At 37.4% G+C, this 17651-nt stretch overlaps 1 protein-coding gene across 1 annotated transcript in view; it reads right to left on the reverse strand.

The window, feature by feature from the left end:
- Nucleotides 1-17651, reverse strand: part of LOC131056024 (uncharacterized) — a 41454-nt gene that overhangs the window by 21046 nt on the left and 2757 nt on the right. The window contains exon 2 of the mRNA XM_057990336.2: nucleotides 3465-3566. Within this exon, the coding sequence (XP_057846319.2) occupies nucleotides 3465-3566 (102 nt within the window). The remainder of the gene's footprint in view (nucleotides 1-3464; nucleotides 3567-17651) is intronic.

Raw genomic sequence — 17651 nt, forward strand, 5'->3', positions numbered from 1 at the left:
TGATATTTGGTAGGATTCGCAATCCAAACCACTAGCTTCTTGCTGATTGTAGGAAAGCCTTGCGTGGTCGACTGGAGAACACTTTGATGTCCTTAATCTTCAATCATTACCGTGTCTTGGATATGTACCTTCGTAGTAGTATCCTTGGTCTTTGATGCATTGAATACCATCATATTACCTTAGAAGATCGCACTAATTTCAATTGAGTTGTTATCTTATGGCAAAATTGAAGTTGGTTGAGTCTTGCCAAATCTCGTCCATGCTAAGTCATTCATAGGGTTAGGCTAGATTAGACCTCTTAAAACCCTATCCTTTTGTTTTTTTTTTTTTGAAAGTTCCTTTTAGTTTAGTAAAATCTTCGAGCTTTGAATACGTAAGACCCCTTGGAGGAAACAGCAAATCACATCATACCACTAAAAAAGCTTGTCCACACGTGGAGACCCCACTAAAAGAACCTTGGAGTCCACCTAACTGATCCTTTTTGCAGATCTTCAGCAGTTAGAGACTATTTTCTCAAGAGAGGATAAGATGCCTATTGGTATTTTATTCTGTGTATGATTGTGTATAAAATACACGTCAACAGTCCGTACAAGACGTTTGCACGCCATGCTATCAACCTTGACCCGTGCATGAGTCCTAGGCAGAGAACATATGGGGTTGTCCAAGTGATCCTCATAACCTATGTTTTCATCGTCTATAGTCTAAGAATTTTATTCTCTTAGCATATTGTAGTTACATACACATTATCTTCTAAGTGAGCAAACTCAAAGATCGTATTATCCTGAAGGTTCACTCGGAGTGGAGAGTTAGATTTTGAGGAGTCCTCTACACTTAGCTTTGAATAGTTCTCATCTTTGTGGAAAGCATTTGTTTAGGGCATTTGTGTCCAAGAGAACTTTCCTTCCTTTCAAAAATTGTGGAATGACTCTCTCCAAGAGGAAACTCAAATGGAGTCAGAAGCTAGCAAGAAGGCTGGTGATGAGAATTTAGCCCCCTTTAGACAAATGACAGAAAATAAAGGAAAAGAGAATATCAAGGGTAAGGCAAAGGATGAAGAAGGATTCTCACAACCAAGGACGGACTTGAATAAAATCAAGTGCTTTGATTGTGTGTGTGTGTGTATAGTGCCTATCAACATAACCATTGTACTTATTGAACAGTACAATTGATAGTATTACATAAAATCTTGCTGCTATCTTTGTTATGGAGTCCGATATTGTAAATAATTCTCCCCGTATGGTAGTATATACTGTAAACTTTGTGATGATAGAGTTGACTTTACTCCATTGAACAATTTCTCAAAGTGAGTTTGTTTCAAGGCAGGTTGCAACTGTGCTTCATCATGTCAACCACATTTTAAAAATTCGCAGATGCAGCAAAACTCTGCAGACCCAAATTTCACCAGACTCGGCAACTCAGCAAAACTCTGCATACATGAGTTTCTGCTGCAGATTTGCCAAGTCTTCATGGGTACTCACTGCAAGTTTCTTTGTAAAATTCACCAGAACTCACTTGTAAATGGCTGAGTTTCTCAGATTTGAAAAAATCTCATGAGTCGTGTGAGTACTGGGCAAGTTCTAAGATGTCTACTAAGTTTCCTAATTAGTGACAAATGTTAGCCCTTCAAATAAACGTTGCACATCTTTAAAAAGGATTAGCCACCATAAGCCAACCTGATAAATGTTCCTAACTATTGCATTTCTATAGAATATCATGTCACTTATGGTTAATGGCATATACGTCTTAAGATGGCTTCATCCTCCAGCTTACACAGAAGCTACTCTTAAATTAATCAAAAATATTTAACTGCTTTCATCCTAGCGACACCTCAACTAAAGCAGTTTTGCACACTACTGTCGTATGTCACAGAACCACATCAACAGAATCAAAACAATTTTCTTGTTGTCCTCTACCAATGTCCAAGGGTAGCAGAACCTCATCAAATTCAGGGTCAACAACTAGGCCCCAGTATTTTTGGACATTGTACAGTGAGAGCAGTATTGCCCAAATTTCAATTGGTATCAGTGACCTGTTCATCACAAGAGACCTTACAGACACTTCAAAAGTCTGATCCTCAAGGAATAGCAGGTTAAATGAATGTTGGCACTTAGAACGGAGAAGGAAGTGTACATAAGTTGCAACTCGTAACTGAGAGGCAGGCTACAGTTGAATATTGACCCTGTAAACCAAACTCCCAAGTGGGTAGGTTACCATGTACAACGTGATGATCTCCACCAACTTACCTCTATAAAAACACTGAAACAAAGACAACGCATCTGTAAAAGTATCAATAACAAAAGCTAGGGCTAACCACTGACTAGCAAAACTTTAAAAAGTGAGCAAGAGCACCTAATGGTCCATGTGATCCCTCTGAAGAATGGGATGGGATCACATCACCTACAAAAGGCAGCAAAATAATAAACAGACAATGTAAAGTACAGCCATCCTCAATATGACTGTGTACTCTAATAAATCCCTGAACCTAATCAATGTAGATTGCAAAAGAATTGGCAAAAGATGATACCCTTAATTGACTCCAATCATTCTCCTAACCAGAGTAACACTCCATTTACACAACATTCACATAGTATGGCAAAAGTAAATGGAATTCAATTACCCAGGTTTAAAAATGAAAATCTCAACAAAAAATGAAAATCCGATAAGTGAAGTACTAATTGTAAAAATAGAGAAGAAGAACTAAATTTGCAATTTCAAGTCAAATAAGTGTGTAGAGATAAAATTAGATAGAATACCCTACAAAAATGCTAATCATAAAAAAATGTTATAAATTTAAAATAATTTATTTACCTAAGTGGGTTTGTGTAAAAAGCTGCAGACCCTAAAATAGTAGGGCATTCTATAGCAGAGGATGGCCTACTATTTTAAGGAGATCCTTGTGTGTTTTTAACTAAAACCTTATTAGGATATTATTTTAAAGAAAAACCCTCAATATAACTTAAAATTTAACTTGTGCAAAAATTCTATTCAAAGTAAAATCTTTTTTTTATAATACCAAATACTAAAAAATGTTGTTTGGTCTACCTGTGCTCTGTACTTTTCTGCCTCTAAGTGTAAAGATAAGCACCAAAAAAGATAAGTAACATATAAAAGAAAATCAAAACCACTTTTTGAAAAACTTGGGAAACAATAAATGAGGCATATCATAGAGAACCTGGAACAGACCAACTCCTATGTCAAATTGCCTCTTTACAGTGCATAACAAGTTGGTGATAAAAAAGTATGAGAAAAAAATTCAGAAATATAAAATCAAATGTTAAACCTGCTGCTAGTAAATTAAATATTGCACCGTAATAGAGATAAATTTTACCAAAACTACAAGTCAGAATATACTGTATACTTCAAGAAGATCAAGTATAGTTCAAGAAAATCATCAATTTTGCAATCTCTGTCTTCTATTCTTAAACCATGCAAGTGCAGTCACTTGGTAGTGTAAATTAAGTTACCTCATTCCCAAGTAAGAATGCGGTGCTTTTCCTGAAAGGATGTTCATGGACTGCAAGAGCTCCATCAGCAATTTCCACCCCACAAATGTCACAGTCCTTTCCCTAATGAAAAAGAATAAAATCATCTGTTTCACATTTGACATAAATACAAATATGTCAAGAAAGCAATGTCAGAACTAGACAATCAACAAACAAAAGCCTTTAGCAACACATATATAAATGACACACAGAGAGTTGTCATTATTTAACCAGGACACATCCCAGCCAAAGTTTTTCTCAGATGAGTTTACAAGGTATTAGATACTTCAACATTCAAGAAATAGAATACTAGAAAGCCTGAAAAATATGATGCAGATAGAAGCTAAAATTGTAGAATAAAAATTTGAATATATAAACCAAAGGGGCAAATCATAAAAAGAAATGTTATGTCCTACAACTAGTTGTTCTCATATTGACAGTCAGGTTTAGATTGAACAACTTGTTATGGCCTTATCTAATGTTCATGTCAAACAAAAAAACAAGGTCCTACTTGAATCTTGACCGTCAACATTTACAACCACTTTATGAATTTGTCTAAAATTATCTTGTTTTTTTATAACCATTTTCTTATTACAATTTACAACTTGGCCTTCATAAAGCTGAAAAAACAGGAAATTCTTAATTGAGCAATTGAATGGGCTCCATCATTTGAAACCAACATATAAGGTATCATCTACAAGAATTGGAACAGTTACATATTTCCGAATATAATCCATATTTATAAATATAAATGGAATTTCACTTTTTACTCGTTGCTATATTAAAAGATTCCTATTGTCTGGTATATCTACTGATGTGATCTTTTGTTCCATTTAACTTATATTTTTCATCTTACATTTGTCACAAGACTCACAACCATAAAATTTCCATCTTACATTAAGGAGGAAAGATGAAAAATCTGGTAATATAGATATCCTCAAAAAGCATGCTAGAAAGAGTTATGGCTCTAATTGCATTATTCCCAGACGTCTATATCTAGTGGCATTTACAATTGTCATTTTTGTTCCACTTCATCTGTATTTATCTTGCACGCACAAGGCAACATCTTTGGATTTTCACAAAATCTAATAATAGAGAGATACTTAGAAACATACCCAAAGATAAAACTCATGAAATATGTACAATAACCTCTGCAAAGCATGCACACAAGTGAACAAGTGTAATGTCCCCAGTTGGGAATTGCCTTAATTTAGCCCTGAGACATCAATTTTTTTAAAATAAGGTGAGAATTGTAATTAATAAACATAATTTTATCAGTACTGAATACATTTCATTATAATATTTAATTTAAAATTTTAAGAATAGTTTAGAGTATAGAACTTATCTCGATAATTTCCACTGATTTGTATATTTCAGGTATGTCTTAATGTTATAAATCATTACTGCATTACTGCTCAGCAGCTGCAACAGATTAGAATAATAGATTCTTCATGATGATAGTTCTCACTCTCTACTTAATCTTCAAAGGCTATAAATGACTGAATTGCCCCGGTATACTCCTTCATCCTTAAAGCCTCCCTGAAATAACATTGGAGACGATGTATAGAATTGGCCACTGCATATGCACCCATGTCCCTTCTGTGTTGGCAGTTCAATTTTCTATTACCTTCCACATACTTGGCAAGTCACCCGATATGATATGCTATGGAGTGTTGCATTGAAATTCTCCTTCTTATATGATGTCTTTGGAAAGATAACTCCCCTGGTAAGAGACACATCCCATGTCCTTAATATTTATCTTTCTTTATACAATTATAAATTGCACCTCTTTGTAATGTCCCCTACATATTGTAGTCTATATTGATATTACTACTAAATTCTGCATAACAACATTATCAGGCCTCATATATTAAGCATACATATTCAGCACATCCCCATGCATACCATTAAGAACAAGGATGGTACTGCCTGTAACTTAATAACAGTTCTGATCTGATCTGATCTATGGTGATGTCACTAGATGCTTTTGATTCCTTCCCTTTGCATCTCTCAATGTGAGAAAGAGGTCACACCTCTTCATCATGTATGCCCTTTGGCAAGAGACGCGCCCTTTCACCATTTGCACCCTTTGAAACAGTGCAACTCTTCATTATTTCTGCCCTTTGAAAGGGACACCCTTCCAAAATCAGATCTGCACTTCTCATTTCCAAATTCTCCCCCTTCTCAAATGAGGTTCTTTTCTCCCTTTTATAAATTATGTTTGAGGGAGTCACAACTTTTCCTTCCATGCCTCTTGACCATTCATTAACTTAATTAAATATTTAACTATATTGTTTTATATTTTAATTTTAATTTTATTTGTATTCTTTTGTATTTGAATATTATTATCATTATTTATTATTAGATTATATTTCTAAGTGGGGACATTACAGTCTCCCCCATTCAAGATTGTTTGTCCTCAAACAATGATCATGGAGTGCTCAAAATGATTCTTAATATGAAATGGCTTTGGAAATACACATGAAATAAACATGCTGAAAATACATCAGATATGAAACAGACACAGAGAATACACACAAAACACGGAGCAAACATATGCAAACATGGAGCATACACACGGAAACACATATAGTTAGGTTCTTGACACTCACTAAGAGTATCCTCTACATTCACTAAGAATGTCCTTAGCACTCACTAAGAATGCTCCTGGCACTTGCTAAGAGTGCCCCCAAACATTCACTGCGAATGTTCCTAGCACTCACTAAGAATGCCCCTGACATTCACTAAGAATGCCTTGATTTCTTACTGGATGGTTCTCCATCACAGCCTTCTTCTATCATAGTATTTGTCCTCTTTTGCATTGATGGTTATAGCTCCATGGTTCTTTACATTTGAAACATAGACTCTTCTTCTTTAATCCAAGCTGGCAGCCCTTTTGCCCCAGCTGAGCAGGAACATGCTCTGATACCACTTGTAATGTCCCCATTTGGGATTGACTTAATTTAGCCTTAATTTAGCACAAATTCAAGTAGATATGATTATCATATTAAAATAAACTAATTGGCATACATATGCCACTATATTCATATTCATGTATGTTATAATCTACAAATATTGGTTCTAGTGCCCCAAGCCAACCCCAGGGCATTAGCCAAGAAAACCAATTTTTATTTTTTAATCTTAACAATACAGAAAATTAAGATAAGGCATTGGCATGCCACACTGAACATTAAGATGCACAACTGTTTTATTATTTATCACAACGACACTTACACAAATGAAATCACCACACCAAGGAGGTGGCACACACAAAAGACTTACTAAGAGAGGGTATTGGAGTACACACAAAAGACTTAATAAGAGAGGGTATTAGAGTTGGCCCAACTCCAATACCCAAATGAAAGCAGTATTGGTGTTGGCCTAATTCCAATAACCCTAAATGAAAGCAATATTGCCATTGGCCCGACTCCAATACCCAAAAAGGTGGTCACAAAAAATTCTAAGGCACAATGATAGCAAAAACACAATAATGAATTTTAAATCCCAAGTATAGAAAACTTCACTATGATCATTTTGTTACACTCACATACCAATATAACCAGGACATCCTTGGTACTGAAGTCTCAACAACTCCAATACCTCAATGGGGCTTCAAGATTCAAAGAGCTTTGATACTCTAACGAGGTATCAAAGCTTAGAGAACTCTAATATCTCGACAGTGAATTAGGGCTTAGAGAACTCTAATTCCCCAATGGCATATCAAGGTTCCAAGAACTCTAATACTTGTTGATGTGTATTTTGTACACGACCAAACACAGAATAAAATACCTAAAGGTACCTTATCCTCTCTTGAATAAAGCTCCCGAATGTTGACGATATTGCAGAAGGATCAATCGGAGAAGCTTCAAGGTTCCTGTTATGTAGGATCTCTACTTGTGGATAAGCTCTTTGTGGTATGATGTGATTTCGCTGGAATCACAAGGGGACTTACACTCAATGACCTGAACGTCTGATTTGCTGGAATCACAAGATTTCACTGGCCTAGATTTTGAAAAAAAAGAAAAAGGATGAGGGTGAGGAAAGGATCTAATTCTGACACTAAGAATGTAGGAGCAATGAATAACCTTTGGTGAAATTCTAACTAAGTCTTGTTTTGACATCCCAGGACCATCTCCACAAGGTTAGTGCGATCTTCGGAGGAAAGCTTTATGATGTTCAGATCATCGCTATAAGCATAGACACCATCAGGTTGATGCATATCAGTGAAGAAGCGACAATTGAAGTTAAGCTTAAGCTAAATGATTCTAGTTGACTACACAAGGCAAGTCTGCAATCAACAAACTGCTAGTAGTATGGATATACAAATTTCACCATCAATCAAACGCATTTCTTCCACTCATCTAATAACATGAAATCAAATCTGAGAAGTATAAAGACCATGCAAATTGTTGAATCGACCCATAGATTTCACCATTTCTTCAATGAAGTTTTACAAGTCTTTTACAACATCTTGGCAACAATCTTTGCCTTCTCTTGCTATTCTACTCTAATTGTTATTCTATCAACTGACTATTCACTATTAGCTAACTATTCACCTACTATCAACAATTGACTAACTATTAGCCTTTACAAATGATGAGTCAGGGCTTATATAGTGCCCTCAATACAATTCGATGGCTTAGATCAGCTTGAGATCAATGGCCGAGATTTTACAATGAAAACCCTAATTAGGGTTTGTTGCAACAAACTCAATTCTAGCCAATGAAATAATTGCATTATTTGGACACGTCTTCTCTGGAATATTCGACCAATGGATAGCCGTGGTAGGTATTTGGACACGCTGAGGTGGATCAACCCAACATGGAGGAGTGATGACTGGGACACCACCTTGCATGACACTCGGAACTTGGCTGATGTTCAATTTGATGATGTTGCGAAGCTAGCTTGAATTAACTCTTCTGAAACTATTTGCTTCTTCAACGTTGCGAAGCTAGCTTGAATTAACTCTTCTGAAACTATCTGCTTCTTCAACGAACCCTTGCTTTATCTTCCTTTGTCTTTGATGTGCAGGATGGATGATGTACCTTGGACTGGAAGATGTCATCCTTGATGATGCTAGACCGAAAAGGTCGTCCCTGTTGATGCTGGACTGGAGAAGGTCGTCCTTGATGATGCTAGACTGGAGAAGGTCGTCCTTGTTATGGTCTTCTTTCCTCTGCAAAACAAACCCAAAAGATGATTAAGGACACATAATAAATTCATTTCGACATAGCATTTTATACCTTAAATCATCAACAAGAAGACATCAAAATGAAGTTTGCTCAAGATTCTTTCCAAGGACAGGCTTCATAAGAATTTCGCCCTGGACCCTCTGGAAGGGTCAGGAGTGAAATTTGCATTCTTGGCTCATTTAGACCTCTTTTCAACATTACCTCACAACCAACTCTTCGCCTTGATCTTTATCATGAGCAATCTGAGTGAAATTAAGAATTTCGCTCTGGACCCTTTGGAAGGGTCAGGAGCGAAATTCACCTTTTAGGTCACAACTCTTCATTTTCTTCACTTCAATTCATCTTGTAGGGTAAAGTAACATCAATTTAACCTCAACTTCGCCTTAGGACTCCAAGTCTTGACTTGACAAAAGGAGGAAATAGGTAGATGAAGAATTTCGCTCTAGACCCTTTGGAAGGGTCAGGAGCAAAATTCACCTTTTAGCTCAAAATTCACACTTTTGAAGGTCAAACATCTTTCCAAGGCATTCCAAATAGCTTCTCTCACCCTAGTCTAGGCCTGACTTAGCACAAAATTTGGAGGATAAGATGGTTTTTAGGATTTTCGCTCTGGACCCTTTGGAAGGGTCAGGAGCGAAAATCACTTTTTAGGACAAATTCTACCATTCAACTCACCTCCAAGGTCAAGGAAACTTTGCTCCATCCTTCCCTAAGCCATAAAAACCAAAAGCTTGACTTGATTTGCAAGGAAGATAAGTGATTTTAGGAATTTCGCTCTGGACCCTTTGGAAGGGTCAGGAGTGAAATTCACCATTTGGCTCAATTCCTTCACATTTGATAATCATTGATAAGTCAAAGTTATTTCTAAGGACCTCTTCCATCAAAACTCACCTTAGTCAGCACTAGGCTTGGCACAAAATTGGGAAAAAAGGTGGTTTTTGAGAAAATTCGCCCTGGACCCTTTGGAAGGGTCAGGAGAGAATTTCTTGTGTTGAGCTCATTTCTTCATATTTGATGACTCTTGACAATTCAAGGACATGCCTAAGGACACCTCTAATCTTGACCCACACTAGACTTAGCATAAATTTGAGGGAAAAGATAGGTTTTGCACAATTTCGCCCTAGACCCTTTGGAAGGGTCAGGAGCAAATTTCATGATTTGCTTGTTTATCCTCATTCAATTCCATTCTTTTCACTTTGTTTACTTGGACTCTTATCCTTGGATCCCTCTCCCATGCTTGCAACATTTCGCTTGACCTCAAAGTGACTAGAAAAGAGAATTTCGCTAGAAATCATGGCCAGGGACGGGAGCTATAATGAATTTCGCCTTGAACCCTCTGGAAGGGTCAGGAGCGAAATTTTTCCTCTAGCCCAAAATCATCATTTTTTGAGACAAAAATCCATTCAAGGGCAATCTTAAGGGCTTCTATCATCCTTGTCTAGGCCTGACTTGGCACAAATGTGAAAGGAATAGGTGGATTTAGGATTTTTGCTCTAGACCCTTTGGAAGGGTCAGGAGAGAAAATGTCATTCTTGACTTGATCCTTCATCTTTTCACCTCCAATCTTCTCTAGAAGGTAACTAAACATCATTCTCATGCAAGGAACAAAGTCTTAAGCCCAAGCAAGGTCAAAAAGGTAGGCTTGTAAGGAATTTCGCTCTGGACCCTTTGGAAGGGTCAGGAGAGAAATTCACCTTCTTGGCTAGAATCCTTCATTTTTTCAAGGCTTTCAAACATTTCCAAAGTCCAAACATGCCCATACTTCCCTTCAAGATGCCTTGCAACTCAAAATTTGGTCAAACTAGGGAGGAGATGAGCCTTAGGAGGATTTTCGCTCTGGACCCTTTGGAAGGGTCAAGAGTGAAATTCACCATTTGGGCTTGATTGTTCATTTTTAAACTTCAATTTTCTCCTGGAGGCAAATATAGATCGTTTTCCATCAAAGGAGCAAGGTTTCAAGCCAAAACAAGGGAGCAAAAAAGGTTTATGATGAATTTCGCTCTGGACCCTTTGGAAGGGTCAGGAGCGAAATTCACTTTTTGGCTAAAATCTTCATCTTTCAAAGTGTCCAACTCCCTCCCAAGGCAAGAACATACCAATTTATCCTACATCACGCCAACACCTAGCCAAAACAAAGAAGAAAATAAGAGCTACAAGGATTTTCGCTCTTGACCCTCTACATCACGCCAACACCTAGCCAAAACAAAGAAGAAAATAAGAGCTACAAGGATTTTCGCTCTGGACCCTTTGGAAGGGTCAAGAGCGAAAATCATGATTTGACCTTAATTCTTGCTTTTTTCAACTCTAATTTTCTTTGGGAGGCAAACATAGACTACTCTCCTTTCATCTCCATCTTGGTCTTGAATTTAGCAAAGGGGAAAATGAGTGTTTTCAAGAATTTCGCTCTGGACCTTTTGGAATGGTCAGGAGCGAAATTTCTATTCTAGGCTTAATTCACCTTCAAACTGACTTGGCTTTGTCTTAGACTTGATCCTAGATCCATTTCCTTCCATATCCTTGCAAACTTGCTCGACCACTCTTTGACTTAGGCGAGATCTTGAGTCTTTGGTGAATTTTCGCTCTGGACCCTTTGGAAGGGTCAGGAGCGAATTTTGACATTTAAGCCTCTTCGTCAAGATTATTTTATGGAATATAACATTTAAGTATAAGTTCTTATACTTTAAGTTATATTCCATATATACTTCCAGGATGTTTGAGAGTGATTTCGGACCTCCAGGAGTTATATTGCAAAATCTAGTTTTTGGAGGATTCTTCAGTTTTCCAGACTTAGTCAAATTTCAGGATCAGGACATTCCAGACTTAGCCAAATTTCAGGACATTTAAAGATCAGAATCACATTCCAAACTTTATCACTCACCAACTTGACCTAGCTTGGACCTTCAAGAATGATACTCACTCACCAAGCAAGACACAATTAGTAACAAGAGCAAAACCAAGCCCTAAGGAAGACTCTCAAAGAAACCCTAATTCCGGGGCCCTATGGACTCACCCTGGCTCAAGCAAAGCCTGCAATCCAACGATCCCCTTAACAACACTCATCCTGCAAAGGCTAACAGACAAACCCTAAACACCTAGAAAACAAACCCTAGAAAGCAAAAAGCAGGGGTCCCCATTTTCAATGGGGCGATGTGTGAATACGTCACAACAATACTCCAACTAGGAAAGAGCATATAAAGGCTTCAAATGTATTTACCCAGTCTTCAACACATTAATTGAGTTCATTCTTCCACAAACATAGAGAAATATAACAAGCATGGAATTTAGTTTCCAAAGATGGGAACAATGAAGAAAAGCATACATATATAACATACGACACCACTTGAGTGATGGTTTACATCTCTTCAACACAAAGAGCATTAAATAAAATTTCAATTACAAAGAGGACTCAAATGTCCTAAATTTTCATATTACAAATTAATACATTGAAATACAATAATGAAGATATAAGTCCTCATTCCAACTTATGCACTATTCAATGTTGCTCCCATAGAACGATGGTTCCATGCCACCCAGCCATGTGTACTATAGGTCCACCTCACCATTCTAGGAGAGTCACATGAGTAATAAAAACACTCACACCAACCAAGGAAGTAAGGCTTGCAGACAGCATACATTGAGCATACAAAATAAGCATGGGCACATAACCAAGGTCTCATTCAGTCACAAGAACGATTAGAGGCAATCTCATGTCGATTACACAAATTTCAAATCTAGGACAAGAAGTCTCATCACCCAATAGCCCATTGAATTGGCTAAGTGAGGATGGTGTACACATTCCACTCACCACACAAGGATGTACCGCAGGCAATATCCAATAAATCCAAAACATGACATGTCCTTTAGGCTCAGACCGAATCTCTCCAAGCAATTTTCCCTTTTATTTAATTATTTCCCGATTCCCAACAGCATCATATAGCATAACCATGCAGGGTTAAATCATTGATGCAAATAAAGCAAGGAGGGAACGCACAATCACAAGTGAACACGCACACACATTTAGGGTTTAGCAACCACAAAGCCCAATGTGTCATCTCCGATATAACCACCATTGGGCAAATAACTGAGACCTGCATACCAGATGAGGAGATAACCTTGTACCTACACACTTCACACATCAAGCATAGCTACTCCACATATATAATAGCCAAAGCGATGTAAATTCAGCCAACAGATACAACATCAAATAAAACATATAATCATACCATCCAATCATGGAAATATGATAAGAAATTAAAATACAGATACTGAGTTCCTATAATACTCACATCTATAATCCCAATACATGCAAGGATAGCAAAAAAATAAAGCACTATGATAATCCAGTCATAGAAAGCATAACATTTGCATCTTAAAAATTAACCACATAACAATGAGTAACTTTCAAAATGCCAACACATTGATAACAACATCCATGCATCCATGAACATATACATATAAATAAAAGTGTATCGATAGAAATAAAGAAAAGTATAGTGTTGACAGTTTTAAACACGAGACTAACACATGCATCATACAATAAACCCTCAAAATCCAGTTGCCAAATCAAGGTAAAAATGAGCCAACAGCAGAGGTATTACATTTGTGAAGTAGACAATCTAGACCTGACTTCAAAAGAGAATAAAGAAAAGCAATCAAATCCTAATATATTGGCTTCCAAGCAATGAAGAAAACCATTCTCAAACATTATTGATAAATTCATGATCATCATAAAAGAAAACAGAGGCAAAATTATGGTTTCAACAGAATATTGAAGATATCACAAATTCTAATGTCTCAAAAGTCCAAAATAAGTTTATATATTATATTTAATAAAAGGGTGGAACTGTTGGATGAGAGCAGGCATGATGCTTGCACAGTTGCACTGTTATTGCAAACCACAAGTGTCTTTCGTCAATATCCAACCATCAAGAAAGGAAACTCTCCAAAAATTCTCTCATATCTCACTGACTTGGTGAAACTGAAAATTTAACACATTGGTTGCATGGACATGAGATTTGTACCATTTTCACAACTAGATGTTTCACTATTAACAGTCTCCAACCAACAGCAACAAAAACTATCCTAATATCATGGACCAAAACGCTTGCTAAAAAGCAGCCTCTGGCACCGGTGTGTAGCCTTACCTTTTGCCAAGCATGGTTGTGTTGACGTGTTTTTTATGACTACGTCGAACACAGAATGAAGTTGCCTAGTGGTCACTTCACTCTCTCTTGATCAAAGTTACACCATATGCTAAGATTGCGATAAGATCAAACGGCTAACTCCAAGATTCCGGTTATGCAATGGATGTGACTCAGTTGGCTTGATGTGATATGCCGGTAATCCAAGGGGCGTTGTGTTTGGATCGTTCTTTCACTTCTTTGCTGTGGCGTGGAACTTCATCATCGGATATGGCAATTTTGTGATGCTTCTGCTTCGAACGAACTAAAATGAACTGAAAATAAAGGGTAAAAGGGTTTAGAAGGATCTAAATCTACTCCTCCTAAGGGCAATGATATCAATGAATAGTGCTCCGGTGGACAAATTCCAAATAAACCAAGCTCCGCTTCACGAAGATTAACTACAACTCCGCAAGAACCGGTGCAACCTTCTAAGGATGTTGAAGGATTTTCACATTGAGAAAGTGCATTTGAATACCCAGCACAGGGCAATCCAAACAACTATTCACAATCGAACTTAGCACAAATTTGGTGGCTCGGGCTAACTTTACACTGCAACTTACAATCAGCAAGATGCAAAAAGTATGAACCATGGAAATTCATCAAACACCATTACATTCTTCATTGAAATCAAAGCACTTTATCTAACAACTGAGAAAATAAAATTCTATTCTAAGTGTGGAATGTGAAACCATGCAAGTTTTGAAAAATGACTTAAGCAGACACCATCAAAGGACAATATTCCACTGTTATTATCTCAAAAACTTATGGCAACAATTTCATACAAATCTCCCCTTGTACAAATGACGGGGGTCACCCCTTTATATAGGCTTGATGCCTTGGCTACATGCAAACCCTAATTAGGGTTTCACCCTAAAAGATTCTCCACTCAAGGTGCAACAAGGTGGGAATCAGCAATTAATACCCTTTAAGCCCACATACAATTAATTCAAATAAGCCCAAAATGGCATCCATTTGTGCACTAAATGCACTCCTTGAATCAAATTCGCCCAAAAATAATGAATATTCCCCATGCAGAAATAAATCCCATATTCTCCATGCGACGGCGACATGCGAAAGGAATATGTCATAAAATCATAAATATGGCGGCTGCATGCAAAAGATTCTTCATGCACTCAACATGCATTGATCGAGCTGCCGCTTAGTCAAAATATTCCAACAATAAGTGTGCCGCCACTATGCCTTTATGTGACGGTTGTATGCAAAAGATGCTCCATTGACTCAACATGCACTGACCCGACTGCCACTTGGCAAGAAACCCCTTGAGAGAGAAAACTTTAGGAGAGAAGAATTTGATCCATGAAGAATTTTCTTGAAGTTTTTCGAACTTTCCTTGCTTTGGGAGAGATTTTCAACGTTTTTCCACCATCTCCTAAAATTTAGGACCTTTCTTAAAATTTAGGACCTGGGTCCAAGATAGAGAGAATTCTCTCACGAGTCCAAATCTGAAAAAAAATTTCAAATTCTGACAAGATTGATATCTAAAAATAGATTTTTCAAAAAATATTAGCGAGGGGATTTCCTTTTCAGTTCATCCTTGACCCCTAGATTTTCATGCCTTAGAAAATTTCCTCAATTTTCCAACTTGGGCGTGGAATTCACTTTTGATGGAGGAAATTCATGAATTTTGGAGACTTTCCCTGGCAAACTAACTTCAGCGCCTTACTTCATACCAAGGCGCTATTTTGATGTTGGCAAGGAATTCATTGTTTTACCTATTTTCCACGCCTTGCTCCCTTTGGTGCCCTTTGACTTCCTTGGGCGGAATTTTTACCTTGTGAAGGAATGCAACATCCTCCAAGCTTTCCATGTTGACCTCCCTTTTGGCGCCATGCAAATGTCTTGGGCGGAATTTTGTATTGAAGGAGGAATTTTAATGTTTTTGAAGATTTCCTTGAACACCCCCTTTTGGCGCCTTCCTTTATCATTGGGTGTTGTTTTTACTAAGGCATGGAATTTTCCAATCTTCATGTTTTCCATGTTGACCTCCATTTGACGCCTTGACCAAGACATGGGTGCAATTTGCACGAAGCAATTTCATTGTTTGTGAATTTCCTTGCTAACCTCATTTTGGCGCCATTCTTCCTCTATGGGCGCTATTTCTCCTTTGCCATGGATTTTTTATGCCTTTGACTTTTCCTTGACTCACTTCATTTGGCGCCCTTCCCAAGGCATGGGCGTTGTTTCCCATTAGGCATGGATTCTCACATTTTCTTCATTATCCTTGGGCATGAGGTTTTAGCGCCCAACTTTTTCCTAGGGCAGAATTTTGACATTGCCAAGGATTTCTCACACCTTTCAACTTTCCTTGATGACTCCACTTTAGGCACACCCTATTTGGCAATTGGGCATGGATTTCATTGGAGGAAGGATTTCACCATCTTTGCTTCTGAGACAGTTAAATTTGAGATTTCCAAATTCAGGATGCCACTCTAGGAGGTGAATTTTCTGGACTTAGATGATCTTCAAGCTTTCCATTTCTAGACTGATTCCCACACACAGCCAAATTTTGCTCACTCTTTCGGCTTTAGAAATAATAGTGAACGCTCAATCTTCATCGCCTGCCTGTGGGGACCTATCACAACTGAACTTTCCAAAAATAGAAACTTTTCAAAATGTCAAAGTTAGAGCCCAAAACAGGACGCAATACACTTACTAAAAATAGAAACCTACTAAAAATAGAAATTACTAAAAATAGTAAGTTTGATTTTTGGCAGAATCAGCCCAATCCGAGAGGCTGTGAAATCCCTAAAAAAAAGGAACTTTCTAAAAATAGAAAGTTGCTCAAAATTCGCTCAAATTTCACGAGTAGGTTCCTTAAAGGGCCCTGATTCCCATGCGACATTCAATTTTTCCAAAACCTTAAAGGAAAGGCCTCAAATCCAAGTCTAAAGGGCAAAACCCTAAAACAGACAAAACGAGCTCCAAACTTAGCCAAAATTGCTCAAACGAGCTGCAGACTTGATCAAATTGACCCCCAAACACTTGCAAACACAAAGGACTGATGAGACTGCTGCGAAAAGACCCAAAAACAAAACAAAAAGACCGAAAGGACCTAAAAAAAGTAGGGGGTCCCCATTTGCAATGGGGCGATGTGTGAAAACGTCACAACAGGTTGAACAACTCAAACTTTACCCAATGATGAATAAGAATAAAGAATTAGGTATCCCATCTAAACCGTCTTGTTTTAACTTTTAACCATAGTTACCAGAAAACTTGCATTCAGGTACTCTTGGTGAATATGTTTGAATGTAATTTAGTCATACCCTTAATCTAATATTCAAGTACCCTACTTTAAAATAATATCTCTGTACCCACTTCTAAATGATGTTCCCGTACCTATAGCTGTATCCCACATCAGGTGACTACTTCCACAAAATTCTTGAAGCCAGAAAATCATTTGCTGAAGATTGGTTCTGGCTCCTTTAATATGAAACATAGAGGTATTGTCCTCTATGGATATTTCTGTATTATATTGTAACAACTTCACCATGACCTAAGCCAATTTTCCTACAATGATAAAATTTCCCAACTTCAGAAAAAGAATAATTGTGAGCATTTTGCTCAGCAATATAGGAGATCGAATATCCATTTTTCTCTGAGGATTAGCATTCTAAAGTGATCTATGTTCTGAAGAAAATTCATTTATATAAAACCTGAGAATACATCTGTGTCTATCAATGTTTTCAGAGACACTCAATCTCCTCTTTCACAAATGTGTTCACAGTTATCATCCCAGAGCTTTTCTTCAAAAAAAGAAAAAAGCAAGTTTACAC

This window comes from Cryptomeria japonica, chromosome 9 (genome assembly GCF_030272615.1).
Source record: "Cryptomeria japonica chromosome 9, Sugi_1.0, whole genome shotgun sequence".
Classification (NCBI taxonomy): Eukaryota; Viridiplantae; Streptophyta; class Pinopsida; order Cupressales; family Cupressaceae; genus Cryptomeria; species Cryptomeria japonica.